Source organism: Molossus molossus, unplaced genomic scaffold (genome assembly GCF_014108415.1).
Source record: "Molossus molossus isolate mMolMol1 unplaced genomic scaffold, mMolMol1.p scaffold_m16_p_10, whole genome shotgun sequence".
Lineage (NCBI taxonomy): Eukaryota > Metazoa > Chordata > Mammalia > Chiroptera > Molossidae > Molossus > Molossus molossus.
In genome coordinates, this window is record NW_023425345.1 from 78,413,826 (window position 1) to 78,438,242 (window position 24,417).

The 24,417-nt window shown below is 43.1% G+C and overlaps 1 protein-coding gene across 1 annotated transcript; it reads left to right on the forward strand.

The window, feature by feature from the left end:
• The first annotated feature begins 12,210 nt into the window (after nt 1-12,210).
• Nucleotides 12,211-17,135, forward strand: LOC118623473 (keratin, type II cytoskeletal 6A-like). Its single transcript, XM_036251094.1, has 9 exons — nt 12,211-12,808; nt 13,666-13,880; nt 14,215-14,275; nt 14,434-14,529; nt 14,653-14,817; nt 15,313-15,438; nt 16,237-16,457; nt 16,676-16,710; nt 16,822-17,135. Exons 1-9 carry the CDS (start codon nt 12,269-12,271, stop codon nt 17,055-17,057), a joined length of 1,695 nt encoding a protein of 564 aa, XP_036106987.1. The 5' UTR covers nt 12,211-12,268; the 3' UTR covers nt 17,058-17,135.
• The last annotated feature ends 7,282 nt before the right edge of the window (nt 17,136-24,417 follow it).

Genomic DNA, 24,417 nt, shown 5'->3' on the forward strand with positions numbered 1-24,417 from the left:
TCTGGCTCCCTATGTCTTTTAGTTTGAGTTAGAAGTAAAGTCGCTGAGTGTCCTCATTTCTTTTCTCTGCATATACATGCCCACCTGAGCCTTCGTTGCTCACCATCAGAAGGTTACTGCTAGGGTCTGACTCTAGAACCAAGCAACTTCCTTTTGCTTTCCACTGGCCCAGGGATTCCCCACCTTCCAAGTGTGGGTTTCTTCCTGGCGGTGGTCATGAAAGCACGTGTGACTTTCTTACTATGTACCGTCTGTACCCCTGCTATGTTTTCTCTGGTCTGTGTTCACTTGTATTGCTAAATAAAGCAGATGTGTATTATAATGCATGTTTCATATTGCCTTGATTTGTCTCCAGTGGTCTTTGAGCTGTTTCATCAGAGAAATTTCTTTTCATGAATGAGGAGACTCCCAATTCCCATGTGCTTCACTCCCCTTCTCTAAAGAACTTCAGGAAACAGCAGTTTGGCACCGTTGTGTTCAGAATTCCTCCCAGATCCGATTCCATCTGAATATTTGGCATGTGGAGTGTTAGAGATCTGGTCCATCATCATTGTTAAGTCTCTTTTACACCCTGTATCTGGTCCTAGCATCTTAGTCTCTCTGACTTAGTGTCTAAGACCCCACCTCCTCTGCCCCAGTAGTCACCCACAGGCTCAGAGAAACATACTACTGTCCAATTAGAGCCAAAGAGCATTGACAATAAAATAAGATATTTAATTTATACTTACCACTGCCTTTATGACCAATAAATTTGCCTGATAATGTATATATCAAAAGCAATTAAAACATGTACACTCCTGAGCTGGTATTATACGTCTGGAGATGTATCCTGAGGGAACAGTTCAAATGCAGGAAGTTGCGCATCATAGATGTGCATCCCAATAAGCTTCACAACGGAAAAAATTGTAAACCCTTGTGCTGGTCAAATTATGGCTCCAATGACTCAGATGCTGATATCTTGAAGTATGAAGGCAAAACAAGAATGATAATTTCCACCTGCTTACATGGTCAACCTATCACAGAAACTCAAAAAAATTAAGTCCTTTTTCCTCCAAAGATGGTCCCACAACCTCTCAGGTCTGCCTAGGCCTGCTTTGACTTCTATGAATAGGTAATGGAAAACTTAGATGCAGCGCAACAGCGGTCTGTCAACTTTTTCTTTCTGAGGACCAGTCACTGTTTCCAGTTTATTTTTTCCATGTCCCTAATCCTCAGGTTCTCACACCACAAGAGAAATTTTCTTGGCTTGGCTAATTTATAGAGGGTGTTCCTGATTCCTGCTGCATCAGATTCTTGCTGTGTTCACCTCTAATCATTCCTCCAGCAACATGGGGGACCTCTGATTTGTCACCTCTTCACTTTCTGCTCAGAATTTCCCCAACAGCAGGTGTGTGATAACTGGCTTCTGGAGTCTAAGCTCACTCGCCACCCAGGAGGAATAATGGAAAGTAAAATAACTAACAATGAGAAGTATCTAGCATATTGAAATATACAAAAAAGAGGCCTAAAAACAGTGTATGTATATGGACATTTAAATTAAAATCTTATGGTGTATGGATGTTAAAACTATAATAAAGGAAAACTACAAACAACTCTATGTGACAAATTTGATAACTTATATAAAATGGGCCAAATCTTTTAAAGATACAAAACTCACACAAGGAGAAATAGATCATCAGAATAATCCTATATCTATAGAAGAAATTGAATAAATAATATATAACCTTCCAAAAGAGAAAGCACTAGGCCAAAATATCTTCATTGGTTAATTCTACAAACATTTAAGAAAGAAATGGTACCAATTTTTTACAATCTCTTCTAGAAAACAGAAGCAGAAGAGAACGTTCTAACTCATTCTCAGGCCAGCATTACTTTAAAACCCAAACTAGATAAAGATATTTCAAGAAAGGAAAACTGTAGTCCAATACCTCTTATGAACATAGATATAAAAATGCCCAACAAAATATGTATTATCAATTGAATCCTATAATGTATAAAAAGAAGTAGATCTCACAACCAAGTGAGATTTATTTTGTATATGCAAGGCTGGTTCAACATTCAAAATCAATCAGTGCAATCCACCATAGCAAAAGGCTAAAGAAGAAAAATTATTTGATTATATTGATAAATGCAGAAAATGTATGCTACAAAATCCAATACTGTTCATGATTTTTTAAAATATCAGCAAACAGCCGGCCAGTGTGGCTCAGTGGTTGAACATCGACCCATGCACCAAGAGGTCACCAGTTCAATTTCTGGTCAGGGTACACACCCAGGTTGTGGGCTGGATCCCCACTGAGGGGTGTGCAGGAGGCGGCCAATCAATGGTCTCTCTCATCGATGTTTCCATCTCTTTCTCCCTTTCCCTTCCTCTCTCTCTAAAGTCAATAAAGAAAAAAAAATTTTTTTTAAAGTATCAGCAAACAAGGAATAGAGGGCAACTTCCTCATCCTAATAAAGAACATACAAAAAATCCTGCAGCTAATATCACACTTTCTAGTGGAGCCTGAACCCTATCCTGCTGAGCTCGAGAAGACAAGTGTGTGTTCTCTCTGCACTTTTATTCAACGTTGCACTGGATGTTCTAACTAGTACAATAATATGAGAGAAAGAAACAAATGCTATATAGGTTAGAAATGAAGAAATAAAACTGTATTTATTCTCAGAGGACATGATAGCCTTATGTAGAAAATCTGAAAGACATAAAAAACTGCCTGAAACTGATAATCCAACACAGTAGTTCCCCCTTATCCACAGGGATACATTCTAAAACCTGCAGTGGATGTCTGAAACCATTGAGAGTCCCAAACCTATATATACTGTTTCATTCCGAGGCACATATGCCTCTTCACTTAAAGGAAGCACTTTATGGCTACGCTTTGTCATAGCTGAATTGCCAGAATCACTACTCTTGGGTTTTGAGGCCTTTATAAGTGAAATAAGGGTTACTTGAGCACAAACACTGTGATATTGTGACAGTTGATCTAATAATTGAGGCAGCTAGTAAGTGACTAATGGGCCAGTAGTGTATACAGTGTACATACACTGAACAAAGGGATGATTCGTGTGCCAGGTGGGGCAGAGTGGAACAGCACAGTATTTCATCAGCCTACTCAGAACAGAATGCAATTTAAAATTTATGAATTGTTTATTTCTGGACTTCTTCATTTAATAGTTTTGGACTATGGTTCATCGTCCGTAACAAACTGTGGAAAGTGAAACCATAGGTAAGGGGGGACTACTGTATAGCAAAGTAGCAGGACAAAAATTATTGTAGAAAAGTTCATTTCTTATATATCAGCAATGAAGAACTGAAAATTTAAATTTAAATTTTATATTTTTTATACAGTATTAAATACCTAGGCATAAATATAGCAAAATATACAGAGAATCTTTATATCATAAATTATAAAATACTGATGAAGAAAATTGAAGATGTAAACATATGAAGAGATATTACCTATTCATGGATTGGAAGACTCACTATCATTAAAATATCAGTTCTTCCCGACTTGGTATACAGATTCAACATCACCTCAACTGAAAAAATTCCAGCAATCTCTTTTGCTGGTTTTAAAGATTCAAGTTGATTCGAAAGTTTATATGGAAAGGCAAAGACCTTCACAAGGTTAAATAGGTGAAGCACAGGAGGATTATTTGGGGGGAGGGTGATAATTCTCTTCTGTATGATACTGTAATGGTGAATTCACAACATTATGCATTTGTAAAAACTATAGAATTTTGCAGCACATTGTGAACCTCAATGTCAGAAAGTTTTAAAAGTAATAACCTATGAGGTTAAGAAATTCCAGGATGGAATGCAGAATGTGAAGAAAAGAATTTTTCTGTATTACAAATGTATAAAACAAGCTCACTGAAAGGGGTGGGGAATAAAAAGGAGTGAAATCTGCAAGACTAAAGGCCCAAAGTAACTGTAACATGAATACTGCATTCTAGTTGATAAAGTTCTTTCCACTGCAGATATGGCTTAATAATTCTGATACCACTACATCACACACACACACACACACACACACACACACACGGATTGAAAAATTAAATAAATGAATGGCAGATGGTTGGAGCAAGGTTTATCACTGTTGGTGCTTGAGGTTACAGATAGGCAGAGGAGAACACTACAATTATTCTTTTGGTAATGAATTAGAGTTGGTGACACCAGCACGAATTTGTATTTAGTTTAATATAAACACAGATGGTTGCATACAGTAATATTTATAGATATGTGCATATAAAGGGGCTAAAATATACACACATTTTTTTTCTCTATCACCTAATGGTGCCTAGACATAATGACACACCAATAGCAATGAGCACATCTAGCACCCAGATCTTGGTTTTGAAAACAATTAGTGTGATGGTTAATTTTATGTGTCATCTTGACTGGGCTACAAGGTACCCAGATATTTAGTCAAAAATTATTCTGGGTTTTTCTGTGAGAATGTATTTAGATGAAATTAACATCTAAATTGATAGACCGAATAAAGTAGATTGCCCACCATAATATAGGTGGGCTTCAAAGAATTAGTTGAAGACCTAAATAGGACAAAAAGCTGACCCTCCACTAAATAAGAGAGAATTTTCTTGCCAAATTATTTTCTAACTAGGACACTGGCACTTCCTTGTTCTGCGACATCAGTTCTACAGATATTAGACCTGCCATCCTCCAAAAATCACGATCCAATTTCTTATAATATATATGAGAAATTATATATAACATATGATAATATATACTTTATAATATATATGTGTGTGTTAATTTACATTAAAAAGTCCCTCTTACTTAGACATGCATGGAAATATTTATAAGTGAAATGACTTGATGTCTGGATTTCCTACAAAATGCTTCAACAAAAGAAGTAGAAGATTCAGATATAAAAAGCAGCGGAATTAGCCCTGGCCAGTTTGGCTCAGCGGTTAGAGTGTCGGCCTGCAGTCCAGAGAGACCCAGGTTCGGTTCCTGCTAAGGGCACGTACCTCGGTTGCAGTTTGTCCCCAGCCCTGGTTGGTCATGTGGGTGGCAGGCACTCAATGTGTCCCTTTCACGTCAATGTTTCTCTCTCTCTCTCTCTCTCCCTCCCACTCTATCTGAACAAAAAATGGAAAAAAATGTCCTCGGGTGAGGATTTAAAAAAAAAAGAAAAAAAAAAGAAGGGGAATTAGATAAAACAATAATGAGAAAATATTGATAACTGTTTAATCTGGGTTATTGGTACATGGTGGTTGAATATTACTCTCTTTAATTGTATCTGTTTGAAATTTTCAATGATACAAATTTTATTTAAGCAGTAAAGCAGGCTGTTACACTGAGAAGAGCACAGATATATTTGGAATTAAATTTCTGGCAACGGTAAATATGATGCCCTGTAGAAAAAATTCAAGGGATTCACAACATGGTTCTAGAGAAGAGAGAAGCCCTAAGGCCAATGACATCTACAATGAATAAAATTATTACCATAAAGTATGAAAGAAAAATGAATATTTTCAACTTGTTATTAACTTAACATTTTAGTTAATATAATATGTGAAATATAAATATGTGAATGGGAGTATAACCTAGAAGAGGAAAGGGAGGCATTTCCCCCTTCTCAAGAATTACTTAAAAATAATAAAAAGAACAAGAAACATAAAGGTTAACTTCATCCCTAACCACCAAAAAAAAAATATATATATATTGAATATTCTCGTGGAAATAGAAAAACGGGCACACACAATTGTTAGGAAAACACAGAGAGCAGCTGTCCACAGGTGAAGGTCTGAGAAAAAGCCAATGGAGAACAGTCTTACAAGCAAATAAATCCAAACCAAGCAACATAATAACCAAAAAGGAACACCAGAGGAAGCTGATGCTGAGGTTCTCTAACTTGCCAGGAACTGTTGACTCATGTAACTCCTGCTAAGTCAATGCAATGGACACTTCCTCAGGTGCAAATCCAAGAGCTCTTGTTGCAGCAATCAGACCTGGGTGTGTGGGCTGGAGGCAGGATTTCATATATCATGAAGTTTCAAGAAACTGTGAGGGCAGTGTTGAACAAGGAGTCAGTCAAGGTCTACTGTAGCATTTTGTTTGTGAAGCAAAGAAAGACTGAACTGTGAGCCACTTTGTAGTGATCTTTATTAGTTTGGCTGAATTAAAGATTAATTATTCACCCAGCCCTGTTAGCCTGGATATGACCTCAGCCCCTCCTCCCAGAATCCTTTCTACAAATGGCATGTCTAGAAGTAGCTCACCTCATTCAAAGATGAGCACTAGTCAGAAAGAAACCATCCCAGAACCCACAGAAGATACTTGAAATTTTTTTAAATATAGAGAATAGGCATCTACTTGGATCACAATGGCATGAAGCTAGAAGTCAACTACAAAAAAAAAAAAGCTCAAAAACAGTCAAACACTTGGAGACTAACTAGCTTGTTATTAAACAATGAATGCGTTACCAATGAGATCAAACAGAAATAAAAAACATTCTGGAAACAAATGAAAATGAACACACAACAACCCCAGATCTCTGGGACACAGTGACAGCAGTTCTGAGAGGGAAGTTCATAGCACTACAGTCCTACCTCAAAAAAACAAGAAAAATCTCTAATACACTATCTAACCTCACAATTGGAAAGAGAACAACAAGAAAAATCCAGGGTAAGTAAAAGAAAGGAAATAATAAAGATCAGAGCAGAAATAAATGACATAGAGATTAAAAAACAATACAAAAGATCAGTGAAACCAAGAGCTGGTTCTTTGAAAAGATAAACAAGATTGATGAATCTTTAGCCAGACTTATCAAGAAACAAAGAGAAAGGACCCAAAGTAAATAAAATCAGAAACGAAAGAGGCAAAGTAACAACTGACATCACTGAAATACAAAAGATTACAAGAAAATAACTTTGAACATCTATATGCCAGCAAACTAGACAACCTGGGCAAAAAGGACAAATTCCTAGAATCACACAATCTGCCAAAAATCAACCAGGAAGAATTAGAAAGCCTGAAAAGGCCAATAACAACTGATGAAATTGAAGCAGTAATAAAAAACAAACAAAAGCCCTCAACTGGATGGCTTTACAGCTGAGTTTTAGCAAACATTCAAAGAAGAACTAACACTTATCCTCATCCAACTATTACAAAAAATTCAAGAGGAGGTAAGACTTCCAAATTATTTTTATGAGGTCAGCATTATCTCAATTCCAAAACCAGATAAAGACACTACAAAGAAAGAAAATTATAGGCCAATATCCCTGGTGAACATAGATGCTTAAATCCTCAAAAAAATATTAACAAATAAGATCCAGCAACACATTATAAAGATCATACACCATGACCAAGTTGGATTGATTCCACAGATGCAGGGATGTTTTAATATTCACAAATCAATAAATGTGGTACGCCACATAAACAAAATGAAGGATAAAAATCATATGATCATATCAATAGATGCAGAAAAAGCATTTCACAAAATTCAACACCCATTTATGGTTTAAAAAAAACACAACTCTCAGCAAAGTGGGAGTAGAGAGATCATATTTCAACATAATAAAGGCCATATATGTCCTGGCCAGTCTTCTCAGTGGTTAGAGCAACAGCCCACAGACCGAAGGGTCACAGGTTCAATTCCCAGTCATGAGCATGTACCTGGGTTGCAGGTTCAATCCCCAGCCCCAATTGGGGAGCATGCAGGAGGCAACCAATTTATGTGTCTCTCTCACATTGATGTTTCTCTCTCCCCACCCCGCTCCCTCCCTTCCACTCTTTCTAAAAATCCAGGGACAAAATATCCTTGGGTGAGAATCAACAAAAAATAAAAAATAAAGACATAAAGGCCAAATATGACAAACCTACAGCCAACATCATACTCATTGGGCAAAAACTGAAAACATTTCCCTTAAGATCAGGAACAAGACAGGGGTGTCTGCTTTCACCGCTCTTATTCATCACAGTAGTGGAAGTCCTAGCTATAGCAATCAGGCACGTAGAATAAATAAAAGGCATCTAAATTGGAAAGGAAGAAGTAAAACTGTCATTATTTGCAGATGACATGATATTGTACATAGAAAACCCTAAAGACTTTACCAAAAAACTGCTGCATTTAATAAATAAATTTGGCAAAGTAGCAGGATACAACATTAACACTGAAAAATTGATGGTATTTTTATATACAAATAATGAAACCCCATAAAGAGAAACTAAAACACAATCCCATTTACCATTGCAACAACAACAGAAAGTAAGATACCTGGGAGTAAACGTAACCAAGGAGGTAAAAGATCTGTACTCAGAAAATTATAGGACATTGATTGGAAAAATTAACATCATTAAAATATCCATGGTAGCCCTGGCCATTTTGGCTCAGCATAAGCCTTCAAACCAAAGGGTCATGGGATTGATTCCTGGTCAAAGGCATGTGCCTGGGTTGCAAGTTTGATCTCTGGTCACAGTCCAGGTCATGCAAGAGGCAACCAATCAATGCGTCTCTCTCACATCGATGTTTCTGTCTCTCTCACCATCCCTCCCTTTTACTCTGTCACAATAAATAAATAATAAAATAAAAGGTCCATACTACCCAGTCAACAAATCCTTATCAAAATCAACATAATCCCTATCAAAGTCAACGCAATTCCTATCAAAATACCAATGGCATACTTCATAGATCTAGAACAAATATTCCAAAAATTTATATGGAACTACAAAAGACCCTGAATAGCTACAGCAAACTTGAGAAAGAGAAACAAAGTTGGAGGGATCACAATATCAAATGTCAAACTATACTACAAAGCTATTGTAATCAAAATGGCCTGGTACTGGCGCAAAAATAAGCATATAACAAATGGAACAAAACAGAGACCCCAGAAATCAACCCATGCCAATATGGTCAATTAACATTGGACAAAGGATGTCAGAGCATACAAAGGAGTAAAGATAGTCTCTTCAATAAATGATGTTGGAAAAATTGGACAGGTACATGCAAAAAAAAAATGAAACTAGACTACCAACTTACACCATACACAAGGATAAACTCAAAATGATAAAAGACTTAAATGTAAGTTACAAAGCCATAAGTATTCTGGAAGAAAAGATAAGCAGAAAAATCTCAGACATCTCACATAGCGGTATTTTCACTGATACATCAGGGAAACAAAGGAAAAAAATTAACAAACAGGACTACATCAAACTAAAAAGCTCTGCACAGCAAAAGAAAACATCAACAAAATGAAAAGGGAACCTACTGTATGGGAAAATATATTCACCAATGATACATCTGATAAGGGTTTAATTTCCAAAATATACAAAGAATTCATACACCTCAACACTAGGAAGACAAACAATCCAATTAAAAAATGGGCAAAGCACCCGAATAGGCACTTCTCCAAAGAGAACAAATAGATGGCCAATAGACACATGAAAAAATGCTCAACGTCACTAATGATCAGAGCAATGCAAATTAAAACTACAATGAGCTATCACCTCACACCTGCCAGAATGGTTACCATCAACAAATCAACAAAGGACAGTGTTGAAAGGGGTGTGGAGAAAAGGGTACTCTAGTACACTGCTGGTGGGAATGCAGACTGGTGCAGCCACTATGAAAAACAGTATGGAATTCCCTCAGAAAATGAAAAATGGGTCTGCCATTTGACCTAGCATTCCCACTTCTGGGAACATATTCTAAGAAGCCTGAAACACCAATTAGAAAGAATATATGTACCCCTATGTTCATAGCAGTGCTATTTACAATAGCTAAGACCTGGAAACAGCCCAAGTGTCCATCAGTAGATGAATGAACAAAAAAGTTGTGGTACATTTACACAATGGAATACTATGCAACAGTAAAAAAGAAGGCTCTCTTACCCTTTGAGACAGCATGGATGGACCTAGAGACTATTATGCTAAGTGAAATAAACCAATTAGAGAAATATAAATATTACACGATCTCATTTATCAGTGGAATCTAAAGAACAAAATAAACTGACGAACAAATAGGCCCAGAAGTATGTATGCATGGAACAGAATAACAGATCTCAGCTGGGAGTTGGGTGTTGGAGGAGAGGGACAGAAAGAGACTAACCAAAGAACATATATACATATATGCATAACCCATGGGCACAGACAATAGCAAGGGGAAGGCCTGGGATCAGGCAGGGGTCGGGTGGATGGAGCAAAATGGGAGAAAATGGGAGACATCTGTAATACTGTCAACAATAAAATACAAAATAATAATAAATGTTTAAAATGTAGGGACTAGGATAAACAAAAAGCATATGAAAAGCACTCAACGTTAAAAAGTCACAATAAAATACTATTTTATTGACTTTGAAATCCTATCAAATAAGCACCATGATAAAAATCAGAGAACAAAGGGGCAACATAGTGAGTCAATAAAAGATTAAAACATTAGCTTTTAGAGCTCAGAAAAGAAGCAGAGAAAAAAAAAAAAAAAGCCTCACTAGAAATGAAGACCAAACTGAAATCAGCACAAAGAGAAAAAGATATTGCTGAATGCACAGTAAGAGACGAACAGGTGAAGGGGGAGAAAAGCAAGCAGCTATGAAAAAGCAATTTTAAAGTATTAAAAGAGAATCAAGAGAAAATACTGGTGTGGGAAATAAAGTAGATACAACACAACCAGAAAAGAGAATGTATGTGTTATAATTATTTATATACATACTATATATATATATGTATACACATGTATTTATTTATTTCCTCACCCAAGGACATTTTCCCATTGATTTTTAGATAGAGTGGAAGGGAGGGAGGGAAAGAGAAAGAGAGAGAACATCAATGTGAGAGAGACACATTGATCAGTTGCCTCCCTTATATCCCTGACTGGGGCCAGAACCAAATCTGTGACCCTTTGGTCCATAAGCAGATGTTTCAACTGCTGAGCCAAACCAGCTAGGGCTATAAACACATATTTTATATAACACACACGTTATACACGCCCCAGGAAAGCACAAAAACCTATGCAAATGAAGTTATTACAAGGAGACTCAGGGAACTGGGACACTGCTTGACTTCATACACAGGAATTAGGTGGCTGGGCAATGGACTTGAGCATGCATTTTGTTTCTTAAACATGCATTGGTCATTTAACTTTTAAGTATATAAATAAGTGTGTAAATAATAATATACAATATCTACATCTTCATCTGAAATGTTTAAATACATAGCTTATTAAATTTTTAGCCTTAACTCAGTTTAGAAGACATATGAAGAACACAGTAGCATATTAAATGAGACTCTTGAATGTGCAATTAGAAAAATCCAAAGAGTGAAAAACAGCACAGGACATATAACTTGGTTCCTTTAACAAATAAATAGCAAAGGAAAAAACAACAACAACAGAAGATTTAATGATTTAAGACGTATCTCCAAAGTACAATATGTGTAGAGTTTATTTGAATCATGATTGAACAAGCAAATAATAAAAAATAAATAATACAAGATGGGTTTATTTGAAGACTGAATGGATATTTGTTGATGTTAATGAATATATAAATATTTACGATAAGGAAACGGTATTTGGTTATTTTTTTTTAAGTTTGTTGTTTAGACATAAACATAGAATTATGTAATAAAGATACAATAAGATCTCTGGGATTTGCTATCAAATAATTTAGGATTGGTAGGGAATTGGATGGGAATATGGAAGAAATAAGTCTGGATGTGATATAATGAATTTTATAAAGCTAAGTGATAAGTACACAGGGGCCCATCATGTTGTTATTCTACTTACCTACTTTCATAAAATTTTACATTAAAGGAAAATCATTTTTAATTTTGTAATTAACAAAAAAGAGCAGAAATCTTTCTGTTAGGCATATACAACAGATTGTTTTGATCTACTATATCTCTGGTGAGTGAAGTGGTTTGGAGCGGAAAAAACTCGGCACAATCTGATACACAAGCATAAAACGCAGAGCCTTTGTTTGAGAGTGTGACTAACTCCTAGCTCAGTGGACTGAATAGTCTTATTGTACTCAGATCAAGTCAAAGCTAGAAGGCAAGAAATTTTCCCCTGACTATAGGAAGCCAAAATGCAATCTTCATACTTCATAACTTTTCTAATAATCCAGATGTGATCTCACTGCTTGTAAAGCCCAACCCTTCCCAATCTGCAAGCTTACCTTCCAGGACTGAGCCCAGCCCATTTTCACCATATATAAACTGCTGTGGGGAACTCATCACCCACACCTGCTTCTCTCAGCTACCCTCCAGCCTCTCGCGCCTTCTTCAGCCTCCTCTCCTTCAGGAACCATGACCAGCAAATCCACCAGGAGGACCCAAAGCAGCAGCCACCGTGGCTTCAGTGCCAGCTCAGCCAGAGTCCCTGGGGTCAGCCGCTCTGGCTTCAGCAGTGTCTCTGTGTCCCGCTCCAGGGGCAGTGGTGGCCTCGGTGGGGTGTGTGGAGGAGCTGGCTTCGGCAGCCGGAGCCTCTATGGCCTGGGGGGCTCCAAAAGGATCTCCATCGGAGGCGGAAGCTGTGCCATCGGTGGCGGATATGGTGGCAGAGTCGGAGGTGGCTTTGGCTTTGGAGGTGGAGCCGGGAGTGGATTTGGTTTTGGCGGTGCAGCTGGTAGTGGCTTTGGGCTCGGTGGTGGAGCTGGCTTTGCTGGTGGCTATGGGGGCGCTGGCTTCCCTGTGTGCCCCCCTGGAGGCATCCAAGAGGTCACGATCAACCAGAGTCTCCTCACTCCTCTGAACCTGCAAATCGACCCCACCATCCAGCGGGTGAGGACCGAGGAGCGGGAGCAGATCAAGACCCTCAACAACAAGTTTGCCTCCTTCATCGACAAGGTGAGCCAGGAGGATCTGCCCTCCAGTGGGGATTCAGAGTTCCCAGAACAGGGGACCAAGGACTGTCTACCAGGGGGCGCATAGGGGAGAGGGGAAAGGGCACTCAGACTAGCTCCCTCCTGGGATGCCAGATTTTCCCCTGACTATAGGAAGAGCTCCATGTTGACCACAGGCAGAGGAAATGGAAATCACTGAGAACTGCCGAATCTCTGTCCAATGAGAAAATGAAATGAGTTAGCGCTACCTTCTGAGGAATCTAAGACATTAAAAATAAAATTCTGGTGGAAAACTGCTCTAGAGCTCTGGGCAAGAGGAAAAAGAGTGACAGAAAAATAAAAATAAAAATATTTCTGCATGGATTAGGAAAAAAAGACTCAGAAACACTTACATTTGGAGAAACAGGTAGTGACCATTGAGGTAGTTTGTTTGAGAAGAATTGTACACTACATAAAAGTTATAATAGAATCTAATTAAAATAAAATTTGAATTTAATCATCAGATTCTAAACATTCAACAGTCCTTTAACTGAGGCGTTGTCTAAGAACAGCTTTGTGCAGTGTATCAGGGAAAGACTGTTTCAAACTAGATGTGTGGTTGCACTTGTGAACAGAAGGAGAAGACATGTTGAAGGGCACCGAGAGCTCCATAACATAGAGGGTGAGCGCATCTCAGGGTCCAGGGGAATGGTCACTGGTGCCATCTGCCAGGTGGGACGAAGAGCAGGCCTGTCGGCATCAACCCCTGCACCTGCGCAGTAGCAGCCCAGCACCATGGTGACCACCCAGGTCTACGGAGGGACCCACAACTCAATCTCTTCCTCCCTTCGTCAAGCTAACAACCAACTTGTGTCCATGTAGGTGCGCTTCCTGGAGCAGCAGAACAAGGTCCTGGACACCAAGTGGGCCCTGCTGCAGGAGCAGGGCACCAAGACCGTGAGGCAGAACCTGGAGCCTCTGTTCGAGCAGTACATCAACAACCTCAGGAGACAGCTGGACAGCATCGTCGGCGAGAGAGGCCGCCTGGACTCGGAGCTCAGGGGCATGCAGGACATGGTGGAGGACTTCAAGAACAAGTGAGTTAATCGATAGAATATGGTTCCAGCTTCTGAAGCTACACTCCAAGACTATTGAGTGTTCAGGTCCCGACGTGGTCATGATTCCGGAGCAAAACATGTCCATGAAAACGAAATTCATAAATGCTGCCTAACATCCAGCCTGAAAGAAGAAAAGGGCCATATAGCTGAATAGGGAGAGGGAAAAGGGAAGCAGGTTAGGGACTACAAAAATCACCTTTGAGGCTTCCTGGCAAGAAAGCTGAATTTGGATACATCCATTATGGACAGTTCGGACTCCAGGCTGCCTTTCCTGTGTCATCTTCACCGCTGACTTACGCTTTTCTCATTCTAGATATGAAGATGAAATCAACAAGCGCACCGCCGCAGAGAATGAGTTTGTGACTCTGAAGAAGGTGAGCCGATTAGGACCAGGGGTTCATGTTTCTTTGCACAAGGAGAAAACTCTGGACCCCTCCCCACATCTGAAAGGAGAAGAGGTGGGGAGGGCTGAACGATGGGCAGATGGGGAAGGAGCCCCTAGCTGACTCCAGGTTGCTCGTTTATTCTCCAGGATGTGGATGTTTCCTACATGAATAAGGTTGAACTACAAGCCAGGGTAGATGCTCTCATGGATGAGATCAACTTCATAAGAGCCTTCTATGACGCAGTAAGCATCCCCACCCTCCTTTTATTTACTCTAATGGGGCTCTGCAAAAGGGTGAAAGATCTTGGAGTTGGGAAGTCTGTAATATCACGAGAGAAATTGACCTGACAATCTTTTGTTCTGCAGGAACTGGCTCAGATGCAAACCCACATCTCAGACACTTCTGTGGTCCTGTCCATGGACAACAATCGTAACCTGGACCTGGACAGCATCATCGCTGAAGTCAAGGCTCAATATGAAGAGATTGCTCAGAGGAGCCGGACAGAGGCCGAGTCCTGGTACCAGAGCAAGGTGAGCAGTGAGTGGTCACCTGGTGAGGAATTCCTGTGCTCAGTCCCCAAACACCAGCCAGGCTACCAGACTTCAGAGGGAAAATGCACGTCTAGGTCACTGGTGTCCTCTCACAGAATGTGTACCCTGAACTGATAGAGTAGATACTACAGAATTTACCGGCAATTCTGGTAAGTCAAAGAAACCCAAGCAGGAGAAAATCTAATGTAGATAAGGACCCGGTGATCTATGCTTTTGCTTCACCCTAATGCTGTATCTCAGGAAATGAGTGCAGGGCACTGCTGGGTTCACAGAGAAGTGGAAAGGCGGTGGTTTCGTAGCAAGTTTGGTCTGAGATTAATGTATCACATCCAATTACCTAGTAGCTTTAGTATTTCCTAAAATCTCTTTTGGAGAGGCCTTTAGGTTGAATATATCAAAAGCCTGACTCAGTTTTATAGTCATCATGAACATGGGGAACCTGTATGCATCACCTCCTCTCCCTCTTTGCCACAGTATGAGGAGCTGCAGGTCACAGCTGGCAGACACGGGGACGACCTACACAACACCAAGCAGGAGATTGCTGAGATCAACCGCATGATCCAGAGGTTGAGGTCTGAGATCGACCACGTCAAGAAACAGGTATGGTGGGGAGTAATGAAAATTAAAGCACCATTTTCTTGTTAGACCACCATGTGGTCATCAATCAGCATTTGTGAAATTCCCAGGAATTGTGGGGACAGCAGGGACAGGAGACCATGCAGTTTCTACCCTAAGGGAGCCCCCACAGGAAGGAGGGATGGATTGCAACCCAAAAGCATGATACAAACAGGTGAACACAACCAGTTTCCCTGTCAGAACTATAACAATTAGTCTAGAGGCACTGAACAGAGACGGCATAGGGACAGCTGATTTGGGAATGCAGGAAACTGGGAAAGAATAGGTAGGCCTGAAAGTGAGGTAGATTGGTGCAAATCTGCTCAAGGTTCTAGCTGAAGAAAAGACAGTCAAGCTGATACGGGTTAAAGACCAGTGCCACTTACAGATGTGATGGAAGAAACTCATCACCTCAATGAGAATGTTTGTAATTTATACAAGTTAGTGTGGCTACCACATGAGATTATCAAACGTTGTCCAGATTCAAAACAAGCTAGTGGGTCCATTTCTTCCACTGTCCCCTGGTCTATGTCTGCGGTAGTGGCTTCCAGCAATCCGCCTCCATCATCATGCATGGTGGTTAGCACCAAGGGACACAAGTTTCTCAAAGTACACATAGACTAGATAAGGTTTTCAGAATGGACAAAGGCTGGACAGAAAGGGTCCAAGCCCCTTTTCCATGCCATCTGGGCTCTGGATCTCTCCCCCCTGGGAAAAGGAACCACGGTTAGTGTCCTCTGGAGGACTCGATGACAAGTTCATTCTGCCTGTCTCCTGCTCTAGTGCGCCAACCTGCAGGCTGCCATTGCTGACGCTGAGCAGCGCGGGGAGATGGCCCTCAAGGATGCCAAGAATAAGCTGATTGAGCTGGAAGAAGCTCTGCAGAAGGCCAAGCAGGATATGGCCCGGCTCCTGAAGGAGTACCAGGAGCTGATGAATGTCAAGCTGGCTCTGGACGTGGAGATCGCCACCTACAGGAAGCTGCTGGAAGGCGAGGAGTGCAGGTGGGTCACTCACAAGCTCCTCTATCATCTGGGTGCTTCTCCATGATGTGCAGCCAGTGAGCACCAGTTTAAAGCACTCTGGTGATGCCGTGATTGCTGCTCTCAGAGAACCATCTGAAGGGCACTTTCCCCATGGATTGTCCTTACGTGGAGCTTCCCACACCGACCCAGCGGTGGTTCTCTGAGGTCTCATGGTCCCTGTGTTTCCTCCTTCTTAGGCTGAGCGGAGAAGGCGTTGGACCAGTCAACATCTGTAAGTATCTTTGCTTGCCTCCCTCCCTCACTCTTGAATTCTTCTGACTGCACTCAGGCTGGCAGAAAGAGCTCACCATGCCTGTGTGTCCTCGTCCCCTCCCCTCCACAGCTGTGGTGCAGTCCACCGTCTCCAGTGGTTATGGCAGTGCCGGCGGTGTCGGCAGTGGCTTAGGCCTGAGCGGAGGCAGCGGCTACTCCTACGGCGGTGGTCACAGCCTTGGAGGTGGCTTCAGTTCCAGCAGTGGCAGAGGCTTTGGAGGTGGCCTCAGCTCTTCTGGGGTCAGTGGTTCCACCATCAAATACACCACCACCTCATCCTCCAGCAGGAAGAGCTACAGGCACTGAAGTCCTGTTGGCTCTCAGTCCCACATTGTCTTAGGTCCCCTGTCCAGGTACATGTTCCTCTCTGCTGGTTGCTCTTTCTCGCCTATCTCAGATATCTCTCGGCCCCTGGGTTAAGCTGAAGTTGTCAAGTTCTTGTTTCCTCTTTCTATACCTGCCGGGCTTAGCACTCAATACTCACCGTCACAAGGTCCACAATCAGTGCCATGCTGACTTGTAGACACCTTTTTATTATTCTCATCTTATTATCAGTTTATCAGTCTGCCATAATTTTAGGTAGATGACCTATACCCCTCTGAAAATTGAAACTTGATCTACAGCATGTACAGAATGGGGAATCTTCCCTTTGATATTTGACTCTCCTGCTCATTATACCTCCACTCAGGAGTTGTCCATCAGACAAATGAGTTACATTCCCATCACTGTCCTTGGATGGTATTGATGCAACACTGTCATGTACAGAGTTATATCCCTGCAATGTTTTTCTCTGCTCTCTTTGCTTCCTTTTGTTGTGTTCAATAAAGCAGATTTCTAATACAAAGATTCTGTGTTAGATTGTATCACTGATCACGTAGTGGTTCTGAAATTTTATCATACCACACACTCCTCATCTTTGGAGAACCGTCTCTCACTCCTGCTGACAACTTCCCTTGCTTCATACCCAACTCTGTTGGTCAGCATTGTTGATACTCAGCTCCCTGTGGGTGGATGATTACCAACAACTATTCAGCCCTCTGCCCCTCCAGGCTCTTTCTCAGAATGAAGTCTTTTAGAGAAAAGGAAGCCAGGGTCCTGGAACCTAAATCAGCATAATCTCATTACAGGGGTTTTGTTTTCCCAGCTCCATCATTTGGTTGCTTGGTCTCCACTCTGAACTCTGAGACTCCTCGGAGACACCCCTCACTACCCCTGCCCACAACCAGGGAAGCACTGCACTGATCCAGCAGAAGAGAGGCAGGTTGGTAGGAAGGCAAAATGCTTGATCCCCATGATAGTAAAGCCTTTTTCACAAAGTTATTTCCCTGATATAACATCTGAGATGTATTGAACCAGTTGCTACAGAAAAGAAATATCCCCAGATATTTCTTGGTAGATGGATTAATAAAGCCACGCGGTGCTAAATGAGTTGGGACTGATTTCCTTCACACCCAAAGACAGTTGGATTCGCTGAAGAAGTTCTCTTGACAAATGCCAGTTAAAATTTATAGAACGGTACACCTGAAAACAGTGAATTTTGACTATCCACTAATTATAGCTCCATAACTTTGAAATAAAATAAGACTGTCAAAAACTCAATAACATAAATGCATAAACCCTCCGAAAAGAGTTGGTTAGAAACTTTGTACTAAAGTGCTGTTGGCAAAAAGATGAGATTGAAAGACGGCCCATGTGGACAGATGACACCGTAGTGGTTCGGTCTGGGAGCCTTCTCCTTTTGTGATTGGATGCCCCAAAACCATCTTCAGTGTAAACATGTATGCAAATTTTCACAAGCAAAAATAGATTTCGGAGGTTCGTTAACATCTTCCCCGCTATCAGAGTCGGGGTTACATTTTGACTTTCAGACAGGCCATGTTTATGCAAGCTTATTCTAGAATCTGGCTAATCTGGTATTTTACACCCAGTCTTATCTGTATGCAAAATAAATTAAAAAGCGAGGAAAACTTCCATAAGAACAACAATAACCAACTCAGTGGTAACAATATTCTGGTCATCTGAAGCCATGGCAGAGACGCTGTGCCCCGGGTCAGGAGTCAAGCTGCAGTGTGGCCTATTCCATGCTTGTCTGCAGGTTGGCAGGGGTCTTGCTGCTGAGCTGGTCACCAGGCAGACGCTTTGGAGCCGGGGGAGACTTTTGATAAGTCACCTCCCTACCCTTCTATTATGAAGCTACAGGGTTTGAGGTCAAGGGCATGGTGGAAGCAGAGCTTAGGAACTGCCATGCTGTACAAAGCCCCAGAAGGAGTCAGGCTCAGACTCGGGTTATCCTTCCCCATGTGAAAAGCTCCATGACAGCAGGTTACTTACAGGCCTCCCTCACCACCCCGATGAAGACCAGCTGAGTGCCCAGTTCCGCAGAGCCCACGGCCCAGCAGCAAGCTGGACGCTCGGAGCAGGCGTTACTCTCTCAGTCACCTGTGACTAGGGCCAGACAAAATAGAGGATGCTTACTTAAATTTCCATTTTACATCAACAATGAAAATAAATTAGTATAGCATGTCCCACATACTGCATGGAACATCCTTACACTAGACAATTATTTGTTGTTTACCTTTTGAAATTCAAATCGAAGGTACATCTTGTATTTTTATTTGCTAGAGCTGACAACTCGGTAGGTCTGTGCTCACGTTGGACTGCAGACAATGGCCCTGGGGTGGGGCTGCTGCTCTGAATCTCTGTGGTAAAGGGGCAAAGACCAAGCTTAGGACCCTTCCTCTAACCACCCCTTTTCCACCCCAGGCCTCAGCTCCAGGCTATATAGCCACCTGCCACCCACACAGACCAGCTCCAATGGCCTTGAGCTCCCCTGGGGTTTCTCAAAGTTTTCTTCTGTGGTCATTGACAGTTTCTACTGCCCATGCCTTCCGTGTGTTTCTGTAATTTCTCGGGATTGATCTCGGGGGAGGGAGACAGCAGGACCCGCTGGACCAGCTGGTTGGCCGTTTCAGTTGGAGCTTAAGCCATGGATTTTTTTTTAAAGGACATTGTGTTTATTTTGTGTGTGACCTATTAAACGTTGTTAACCTGGAAACAAGGGTGAAAGTAAGTCAAAATATTAGTAGTGATTGACTCTGAGGAGTGGGATTTGGGGTAATTGTTATTTTCTTTTCTGTACTTTTCTCTACATAAAGATAAACATCCTCATTTCCCCCAGTGAAATACCGCTCTTGTTACACATGGAATTCATCTGTTCTCTCTTTTGTCCCATTGATTTCTGTGTGATCACACCGTTGTCATTACTAACTTCCATGTTGGGTTCTGTTACAGCAATTCCTACTCATTGTTTGTTAATTTGTCTTCAACGTTTTCTGGTTATTCTTGTGCATTTTGTTTTGTCGTTATTGCTGCTATTAGGTATCCCCAGGTACCTTAAGAATTTTCGTGTTGTGAATTAGAACCTTTTCCCTCCTGTCATAGTTTCTAATTACTGAAAGGTTGCGCATGAAATTTATTGATTTTTTTATTTAACCCCCTTGCTAAACTTCATCCCAGTTATAATGATAAGTGATGACTAAGAGCCAGGATCCAAGGACTGACCTGCCTCCTTTCAGAATCTGTGCTCTTCCCCGGGGGTGGGGAGATGTGGTCTCACCCAGACTCTGGCTCCTTCGTTCACCCTCTGGCAGTGGGGGAGTGTAGGTGTGAACAGGAGGGACTGCCCTGGCCTTCCCCTACCACTCCAGCTCTTTCTTGCTTTGCTTGCCCTCTGGTGGAGATGCCATTCCCCTGGGACGCAAAGAGCGGGCACAGGAGTGGGATCCTCACTCAGACGAGCCATCTGCTGGGTGATGACGTCAGCTGGGGCCATGTTCACACACTGAGAGCAAACACCAAGCAGGGTTGCCCTGGAGCTAGAGAATCCCAGCCCACTCTGGGCGGAAGAGGGGTGATGCTATGCCCAAGCTGGCACAGCTTACTGCTCTCTCCTCCCCCAGCTCTGGACTTGATCCAAGCTTCATTGTGTCTTTTCTCTTCCTGAGAGCCCTCACTAGTATCTGAAGCCTTATTTTCTCTCCTCCTTTGTTTATTCCTCGGTGATGCGTGGAATGGGATCATCTTGAGCCTGTGTTACCCTTGTCTCAAAAACTGTCTTCCAAACCTCTTCATTTGCTCATCTATGCCCAGTGCCACTCAGCAACCCAGCAGTCACTCGGCTATGCAGTGCAGATTACCTGTGCCGTAGCTGGGCTCAGCACACTACAGACCATTTAAAGGAAGGAAGGTAGATATTAGGTGTATGTCGGATTCAACTGAATCATGTGCCCACCTTAGAAAAAATCCTTCTCACTTGGAAGAGCCAGAACTACATCCATGCGCGCGTGCACACACACACACACACACACACACACACACACCCCAAAAGGCAAGGGTAACATGTGCAAAGTATGAAAGCATGTGATCAATGGCCAGTCCAACTTCAGAGAGGTTAAATGGATGTCAGTTCTTCCACAGGGAAATTTTTTTAAGAAGTAGAAAAATCATATTTTAAAACCAAATCCATAAAATACCATGATGCCTAAACAACCTTATCAAAATAGAGAGTACAGGTGCTTATCTCATAGAGACACTAAATGCTCCAGGAAAACAAAACAAACAAATGGAAAAGAATTCCATTCATTGCAGAATCACACCCTCTGTATCATTCCAGAAAAAAAAAAAATCTGCAGGAATCTCACAACATCTGCAGAGAGATGCCCTGTTTACAATTAGACCATGGAAGTCCTCTGATACCGAGTTGAGTTTTTCTTGCCAAGGTTTAAGCGTATTCCCCGGTTGCCACAAGAACGAAAAAGAAACAGGTTGGCCTTCAGCTATAATGCTTTGCCCTTTCCTCACACCTATTTCCCAGTTCATTCGTCATTTTCATTAGTCCCTGGGCTCACTTCAGGTTGACCAACTCTTGCTTAGTCACCAGTGCTTGGGGTGAATGAAAAGCTCTTTGAAGCATTCCTCTAAGAGGAATTGGTGCTCTCATTCGCCTGATAGGAGCATCCGGATCTCCCCCGGGAGGGAATCACGCAGACAGTGCTGGGGCAGCTCTGCCTGTGGGGTCATCAGCACCCTAGCCCCTCTGCAGAAGGGAGGTGAGAGCCGTGTCCTGCCGCTCGGGTGTCGCCTGCACCACAGACATGGTGTTGGTCTGTTCGGTGGAAACTATTTCATCCCATCAGATTCCATAAATATTCGGGTTTGCACCCCAGGAGCCTTCTGCAAAGCTGCTCATCAACTGCACCTCGAGCGCACACAAACAGAGCTGGCGACTTGAAAGAGTCCTCTACCGAGTCCTTTACAGAGAAAAGCCAATTCTGTAATAACAAGTCACGGGCTGTAACTTTCATCCCTCTGTGTCTGGGCTTTTGAATATTTACACCTCGTAAATCAGGCAACCGAGAGATGCCCATTCTCTAGTGACCTTGAGCCAATCTCTCCCAACTGAATGACTCATGGCTTCCCAGCACCATTGTCGCTGTCACCGTTGTCACCGTGGGTGTGTGCTCGCTCGGTGCCTGCAGGCCAGAATGGGGCAGGGACTCCTAGGCCAAGGCTGGTGGCCCACGGTCTCGGCCCTCTGGGAGATGGTGAACAACACCACACCACATCCAGAAGCTTCTGCCTGTGTAAACACCCAGGTCAGTGATGCATCACCGAGATTTCTCAGACAGAAAGGAAGGTAGGTGTGCATTCAGCAGATAAACACAGTCCCGTCTTAAGAATTCCTGGATGGCGTCACTCTGTGATTTATCTGTGAGAAATGCTAAACCAAGCCGGCTCCACGACCTCTCCTCCCATGCTCAGGAGGCTGCGTCCTTTCTGTGGTCCTGAAATGGGCCCCCAGGGCTGACAGGGAGAGCAGGGCTCATCTGAAGGCTCGGCTTCTGTCCTGTGAGCAGTCATGCCACTCCCGGCCAGGAAGAGCTGCAGGGGCGCCACATCTCACCCCCACTTTCGTCTCCCAGCAGTGTCCCTATATGGCGGCTCCTGAGCACCAACCAGGGAGACTTGGTGAAATGCTCCAATCCTGGGAACAAATGAGGCCATTGAAGAGGTCAGAGGTGACTGGCCCAGATGCACCTGGAGCCCTCTTGTCTAAATTCCTTTAGTAGCTTTCTGTGGGGGTGCAACATAAGGGCCCTTGAGATGCTGGCATTGCACCCACCCTCTCTCTATAGGGGCACCGACTGTGTTTCCCAGGCAATGGGGAGCTTTTCTCCCTGGACTCTATGATGCAGGGGAGGCTTGGGGAAAATGTGGGCATCAGGAGCTCAGCCTCAGCCACCAAACAGCCACTTCTAAGGGCTCCTTCAGGCACTAAAACACTGTTTCTGCTGCTTTGCTTTCTTCTCTGTCCTGTGCACCCAGTCGGCAACACTCGTGTGCGGATCATTGTTTTGTGAAGGTTCCTAAGACATGTGCGTCCATGCACCTGCGTGCCTGTTGGATGTGTCTGAAGGACTTGGCCATGGAGGGAAGGGGCTGCTCCATCTTGCTTCTCTTAAACACACGTTTGGACAGAAAAAGCACCCAATTTTGCTGCTAAAATTGACCGAAGGGGACTTGAGGGTTGCCTGCCCAACTGAACAAGGCTCTACACCTGCTCATCAAATTTGGGCCCAAGTGAAACACCTGGTTATATCAGTGGCAAAGGGAGTGGATCAGGTGAGGTCTGGCCATGTGCAAGTACATGTCCTGAGTCCTGACTCCTGGTGGCTTCTTGAGATCAGTGGGCACATTCAGTCCCGTTGGGGAGCAGTATTGCCACTGAGTCCAGGAACAACAAAGTGGTCCATGAGGTGGAGGGCCTGACCCCACAGAGGCAGGCTGGGTGCACCTCGAGATGCCAAATATTGAGGAAGTCTGCTGCCCTGACGTGAATAGTCCAGGCTGAAAGGTTCCTGTGTGAGAGTCTCAGGTCTCAGCACAGAAGAACTGTCCTCTCTACACTCAGCGCCTGGGAGCTGTGAACGGGAGACCCAGGCCGTGACTGCGCCCCCAAGGGCCTCCCTCCCTGTCAGTGTGCGCGCCAGGAGGGGAGGCCCCGTCTGCCCGTTCGGTGCTCTGCCGCCTGTGCAGAACAGTGAACACCTGGCACAGAGTATTTGCTAATAAACATTTATTAACTACAGACAGGACTCTCCCAGATAGTTGGAGAGAGCCGTCTGGGGGGATCCAGCTTTTGAGGGACTGGGGTGAGTGGCTGGGGCCTGGGGCCTTAGACTCTGCGCATAGGGACCCTGCTCTGTGCGGTGGGCGAGCCTGCTCTAGGGGTTTACTAATTCCTTCTGTCCTGGTCCAGCCTGCTCTCCTCTGGCCTGGACCTGGCTGGAAGCTGAAGCTCCGTGGTGCCCTCCCCACTCCCTCGGCCTTGAGAGGCCTACCCCCATGCCTCCTCTCCTCACACCCTCCACAGCCCTGGCTCCACCTGGCCCAGTCTCCTTGAGATCCACCACAGCCGAAGGCCTCGGGGTTCCTCTGGGGATGGCAGAGACCTCCCTGAGCAGGATGGGTAGGGAACAAGGAAACCAAAGAGCGGCACTCCCAGCCCTGGGCACCAGGACACATACCATCGCTCCTGAACCCACCACTCCCCAAAACCTCTAGAAAACGCCTCCCGGAAAAACCCCACCACACAAAGTTGGAGACT

Coding starts and splice junctions, on each gene's coding strand:
- LOC118623473 (XM_036251094.1), top strand. CDS start 12,269: ATGACCAGCAAATCCACCAGGAGGACCCAAAGCAGCAGCCACCGTGGC. Junction 13,881..14,214: donor GTGGAGGACTTCAAGAACAA/GTGAGTTAATCG, acceptor TTCTCATTCTAG/ATATGAAGATGAAATCAACA. Junction 14,818..15,312: donor AGTCCTGGTACCAGAGCAAG/GTGAGCAGTGAG, acceptor TCTTTGCCACAG/TATGAGGAGCTGCAGGTCAC.